The sequence below is a fragment of the Quercus lobata genome, chromosome 10 (assembly GCF_001633185.2).
Source record: "Quercus lobata isolate SW786 chromosome 10, ValleyOak3.0 Primary Assembly, whole genome shotgun sequence".
Taxonomy (NCBI): Eukaryota; Viridiplantae; Streptophyta; class Magnoliopsida; order Fagales; family Fagaceae; genus Quercus; species Quercus lobata.
Window position 1 is genome coordinate 12940179 of NC_044913.1, and position 6132 is coordinate 12946310.

General features: G+C 31.6%; 1 protein-coding gene across 1 annotated transcript; it reads left to right on the forward strand.

Moving 5' to 3' along the window:
• Window positions 1-270: 270 nt before the first annotated feature.
• LOC115965293 (transcription factor MYB106-like) lies at window positions 271-4333 on the forward strand. Its single transcript, XM_031084486.1, has 3 exons — window positions 271-531; window positions 711-840; window positions 3401-4333. The coding sequence occupies exons 1-3, from the start codon at window positions 399-401 to the stop codon at window positions 4155-4157; spliced, it is 1020 nt and encodes a 339-aa protein (XP_030940346.1). The 5' UTR covers window positions 271-398; the 3' UTR covers window positions 4158-4333.
• The last annotated feature ends 1799 nt before the right edge of the window (window positions 4334-6132 follow it).

Consider the following 6132-nt stretch of genomic DNA (forward strand, 5'->3'; position numbering starts at 1 on the left):
GATAAACAGTGGCAAAACAGTGATTTTTGTCCTCTGTACAGTGAACCCATGTGAGGTTACTGTTCAAGTGCAGGGGAAAAAAAAAAACTAAAAAATATAAAACTGGAAAATGTGGACGCAGAATTCAGTTGAATCCAAATGCTCACATAATTTATCTTAAAAAAAATTTGTGAAAATATTGTGAGAATTTTTGTCAGGCAGCTTTTTTTTATTATTTTTCTATATATATGGTACTGACTACTGACTGATTGTGACCACTGAGGACTTTCCTAGGTCCTTACTCCTTACAAGTATTCATTACCAGCATTACTTTATAACTTCTCCCCCCATCCAAGTCTCTCAGCAGTACCGTTTTCTTTTCTTGCCAGTTGCCACTGTTTGGCTACATTAATATCAGAATGGGAAGAACTCCATACTGTGATGCAGATGGCTTGAAGAAAGGCCTGTGGACTCCTGAAGAAGACCAGAAACTCTTAACCTACATTCAACAACATGGCCATAGATGCTGGCGTTCTTTACCAAAAAAAGCTGGTTATTTTTATTTTTATTTTTTATCATTTATAGCTAAACTCCTTTACATTATTATTATTTTTGTTCCTTCTCTGAAATGTCAAAGCTAGTATTTGGAATTTTCTACAATCGTTTTAGATGTATGAACTATTGTGCATGTGATTAATGGTTTTTTTTTTTTTTTTTTTCTTGTCCTATAGGTCTTCAAAGATGTGGGAAGAGCTGCAGACTGAGATGGAACAATTACCTTAAACCTGGTATTAAGAGGGGAAGATTCAGTTTACAGGAAGACAAAACCATCATTCAACTTCATGCTCTTCTAGGCAACAAGTAAAGAAACGTTAATCCTTTCTTCTTCTTCTTCTTCTTTGAATATACGAAATGTTAATATCTTTGCTACGTTTTTTTTTTTTTTTTTTTTTTGAATTACACTCAATGAAAAAAAGAACTTTTATTTTTGTGGGGGGTTTAGGAGAGGTGATGGTTTGTAGACTTACCTCTAATTTTTTTAGAAAATAATTCTCATGTAAAACTTAGAATTTATTGCTTTGGATGGAAGGCCATTATCATTTCAAAGTTACTTACGTAACATGTCTTTTTTTTCTTTTTTTTAACCTTTTTTTTAGTATTTTGTGTTCTTTTTTTAATGAATAATTGTAAATATATGATGTGAACTGATAGAGACAAGGTGTATTTATATATCTTAGGCACTTTTTCTTAAGAAATCATTGTAGCCTGATTTTATTGACTTTTTTCAAGTCAAATTAAGGTTTAACTTTTAAAATAAAAGACAAAAAAATTGTAACCATAAAAAATAAGAAATATAGTAAAATTCAAAACTAAATTAATGTATAAAAATTAGAACTAGCACATATTTTATTTTGTTGCGAAGCCTAACTTTGATAACATTCATGGCAGGAAATGCTTGGTTCATAATTGCAATAAAAACTGAAAAAGTAAATAGAAATACAACTATTTTATAAAGATAATAGTATTAACCACAAAAGTTGAAAGTCATATTTATTATCATTATAATATTCTTATTAAAAATAATAATTAGTGTTATTAAGTTGAAAATTAAGACTAGCAAATACACAGACAAAAAAAAAAAACAAGTACTAAGGTGGAAATGTAGCATGGCATCATTTAAATTTCAAACTTATAACTTTGGGTCCCAATAATTAAACATCAAACAAGCAAATTTTACTACTGAACATATAAGTCAAATATTTTAAATTCTTTGGATTAGTTTACTATGAAGTGACTAATTTCCTTCTTTTTTTTTTGGGAGGGGGGGGGGTGGGAATATAAAATTTTGTATCTAAACTTTTAAATATATAAATAATTTATTTGTCTAAAACCCGTACGACCAAAGAGTGAGACTTTGTCTTTGTCTTTTATTTATTTATTTGCACTAATGTGTATGTTTGGCAAGATTATTTTTGTCAATTTATTTTACTATTTAACTTATTTTTTCTACTATTCATGGGTCTCACTGTACTTTTTCGTACTATTCATGAGTCTCACTGTACTATTTCAGCTAACTTTTACCTTTATCTACAATATTTTCAGTAAAAAGTTTTTAATTTTAACAAAATAATGCGTATCTCAAATAAACCTATATTTGAGATTGAAAATGTTTTACACTTGAAGGCCTAAAACATTTTCATCCTCTAGGGAACAGAAACCTACAAAAATGACAAGAATCTCCCAAAAATACTCAAAATGCCCCTTAAAACCTAGGAAATGACTATAAATGACTAATGGTTTTCTAGTACTGGACCTACCATGAGCTTTCCTCTTTTACTCATTTTGAATTCGAGAAATAAAAAATAAATAAAAACTTCTCAAAACTTCTAAGTAACTGAAATATATATACTATAAAATGATTAAAATAAGCCTAAAAGCTCTAAAATGACCTATATACTTTCAAAACATCTAATATAATTAAAATTTCCTATAAAACTACTAAAATAACTAAACTACCCCTAGAAACCATCAAAAGGTTGCAAATGCTCCCTGAAACCTTCTAGATGATCACGGTATGACTCGAAAGTCACACAAAAGTTAATTTCAAGTTTTATTTTGGAGGTTTCAAATGTTTGTAATTATGCGCATGTGAATGTGTAAGTTTAGAAATTAATAGTTTTTTTTTTTTTTTTTTTTTTTTGTGGTTTCTATACACTTTTTTTTATTATTGTTCTTATTAGTGTAATTTTCAATAGTTTTGTTTTGATTGTGCTTAATTTTAGGGTTTTTTATTTTTTATAGGAGATTAATTTTTAGGTTGATTTTGTTGTTCTGTATTAATATATTAAAACGGTAAATAATTTTTTTATCTCATAATATATATATATATATATAAGAGAAATTGTGTGAATTTTCATACAAATCAAATACTAAAAAAATTGTTTTCAAAACATTTTGAAGACAATTTTTTCTTAAAAATGTTTGAAAACGCTTTCGATGGACTACATTTTCAAGTTAAAAATATTTTACTCCAAAATAAATTGAAAAGTGTTGTTTGTAATGGCAAAATTTCTTTTTATTTTGGACACCACATAATAAAACTTCTTTTTTTTTCTTTTTTTTTCAATATTTTCAACAAATAAGCATTGCCAACCCATATCAAAATAGTATGTCTCTAATAAGATACCAACACAACAGGGTGTCTAATGCCTAGACCTTGGCCAACAAGACTTTGGTCTTCGATTCTAGTCCTCTTGATTCCCACTAATAAGCACGTTGATACCTATCTTGCTACCCATCCCCTCCTTTTTCTTTTTTCTTTTTTTTTTGTTCTCTCTAAAAAGAAAAAGAAAAGTCCCTAAGAAGATAAATACATAGTACATGCATGCGTTTCACGTATACTCCTAATATTTTTCTCCAGGTGGTCCGCCATAACTGCGCACTTGCCAAAGAGAACAGACAACGAGGTCAAGAATTACTGGAACACACATCTAAAGAAAAGGTTAGCCATGATGGGTATTGACCCAGTGACTCACAAGCCAACAAGCACCATCCTTGGCTCGGCAAATGGTGACCCTAAGAACGCATTAAATCTTAGCCACATGGCTCAGTGGGAGAGTGCTCGTCTTCAGGCCGAAGCTAGACTGGCTAAAGAGTCAAAGCTACGCCAACATGAGCCAGGTGATACGACTAACGCACTTGCACCACCACTTTGCCTTGACGTAGTAAAAACATGGCAGAGCCTAATGTTAAATTCCATACAAGGTAGTCTTCATAATGGTGCTTTTGGTCTTGGTTTGGGTGACAATGGTGGTGATCTTGAGTCTCCGACATCCACATTGAGCTTCTCAAAGAGTGCACAAGCAGCAGTGTCAACTGTGGTATCATCATCAGATTTTAATGGAGTTTTAGGTGCTGATCATATGAATGAAGTATACACCACGCAGCAACACAACATGGCTCTTGATGTTGGAGATGTGCCTATTACCATTCAGGCTTCTGATAATGAAGATGGGGATTTCATTGAAGGGATAGCAAATAATCTACTTTTCAATAATCTTGATATGCATAGTTTATCTACCTTCAGCACAATTACAAGTACTACTAGTACCGGCAATGGTGAGGTACATGAAATGACCAAGAATTATTGGAATAATATTCTTAATTTTATAAGTTAATTATATATATGGACTGTCAAGTACCGGCGTTTTAATTTGTATGTGCAAGAGAACCTAGTGTTTAGGACTAGACTAGTGTACTGTAGTCAGTAATTGCCTTAGCCATGCAAGGCTATAGGCTTTAAACCCCACCCCTGAATTTCTGTTTCTCCGTTTAAATTAGAAATGTTGTTAACCTATCTTATCTCTTTTTTTAGAGTAAGAATAATAAACTTTTTTACAAATTGATGATGCGGTGAATAATTATTAGTAAGTAAAAGAGTAATATAATTAGTGAATCTCGATGAGAACCAATTGAAAATTTTCATTTTAACAATTTGTAAAACTGTTGTGAAAAAGTTTGTGATTAGCATTACTAGCTCATTTATTAATAAATATTTAGATTAAGTGATAATATATCATAGTATCAAAATAAGTGATTAAAAAAATTTGATTAAATAAGTGATTAAATGATTAAATAATTCACCCTAAATAGTTATGAATATCGCTTCTTTTACTTTTTGTTCAAAGGGATAATGTATCCTCTCCCTTGTCATGAATGACTGAATGTATCTTTCTTTTACTTTTTGTTCAAAGGAGAGTGTATTTCCTCATCTTCTAAGCCAGCTAAATACACAGTTATCAAGAGTATATATATGGATATTCAGCCAAAAAAAGAAAAAAAAAAAGTATACATATGGACTAGACCTATAAATCGCCCAACAGTGTCGTGATATTCCAAAGCTGGTTTGTGATCCCCTCTTGCAGAGCATCAATGCAGACTTTCGTTCGAATCTCAACCCTGGCCAGCTCCAAGCAATCGAATGGGATGTGTCTTGGCTGCTATCTACGTGTAGATAATGGGATCTGCTTAGCCCAATCCTTTAGGACTCGATCTATATAACCCCGACTGCTGGGTCACAATTAAACTTGTACTGGCCCATTAGACCTCACTTGCTATCCCTCCTTCCCTACAAAGGACTTCATTTCTCATTTTTCCAAACATTATTCAAAAACATTGGCAGCAAATAGTGTAGAGTGACTTTCCAGGAAAATTATTTCCACCCGCTACATAGATTTTGATATAACTAGCCATGTGTATGGTTTTAAAATGAGTCATGTGAGACTTGTTAAAATAATACAAGTGAATGACAAATGAAAAAAGTATTCACTTGTATTATTTTAACAAGTCTCACATGATTTATTTTAAAACCATACACGTGCAATGCAAATGTTCTTGCTTGATTTTGAGGAGATTTATGTTAATGATTCCAAAACAAAATCAATTATCAGAGCTAAAGTTTTGGTGTGGATATTTGTTTATGATTAGTAGTTTTAAAACTATAATGACTATTCTTCTTATGCTTCTTGTGGATGTGGAATGGCTATTTGCCTCTTTACCTCTGGAGTTTTGCTTTTTTTTTTTTTCCTTTCTTTTTGTTTTGGCTGCCTTTGAATTTTGATGAATCACTCTGCTTAAGAAGTTTAGTTGTTGGACCATGTTTTCAAAATGAACCCCCTACCACCCTCACTTCCCCCACCACCCCCCCCGCCCCCCACCAAAAAAAAGACCCTGAAAAGGAAGTATTTCTAATGATGGAGATTTATTTAATAGCCACCAATTGAGGCTACTATAAGATTTCTAATGATAGTGATTTAGTAATTTGTTTTCCATTTATTTATTGTAGCAAATAAACAAAGATTAAATAATAACTCATACTCAATAGCTTTCCCGTGCATCACATGAGTTAACGACTAGTAGTAAGTAAGGGTGTGGATGAAGGGTCATACCGAGACACATTTACTGTGAAGCAAATATATGTGCTGATATTTTGGCTACTGTGAAGGGATGAAGACACGTGTAATTATTTGATTTTGTGTTATTTACGTGAAGTTTTAAGATCATTAGATTGATTAAAATTGTATAGAATTGGAGAAGTTAAATGGAAGAGGTCCCTTCCCATAATACATTTATGTGTGAAACAATATCTTGTCG

Bases quoted from the DNA above. Each gene is read 5' to 3' on its own strand.
- LOC115965293 (XM_031084486.1), top strand. From the start codon at position 399: ATGGGAAGAACTCCATACTGTGATGCAGATGGCTTGAAGAAAGGCCTG. The intron at 532-710 runs GTTATTTTTATT...CTTGTCCTATAG, and splicing joins TTCTTTACCAAAAAAAGCTG to GTCTTCAAAGATGTGGGAAG. The intron at 841-3,400 runs GTAAAGAAACGT...ATTTTTCTCCAG, and splicing joins CATGCTCTTCTAGGCAACAA to GTGGTCCGCCATAACTGCGC.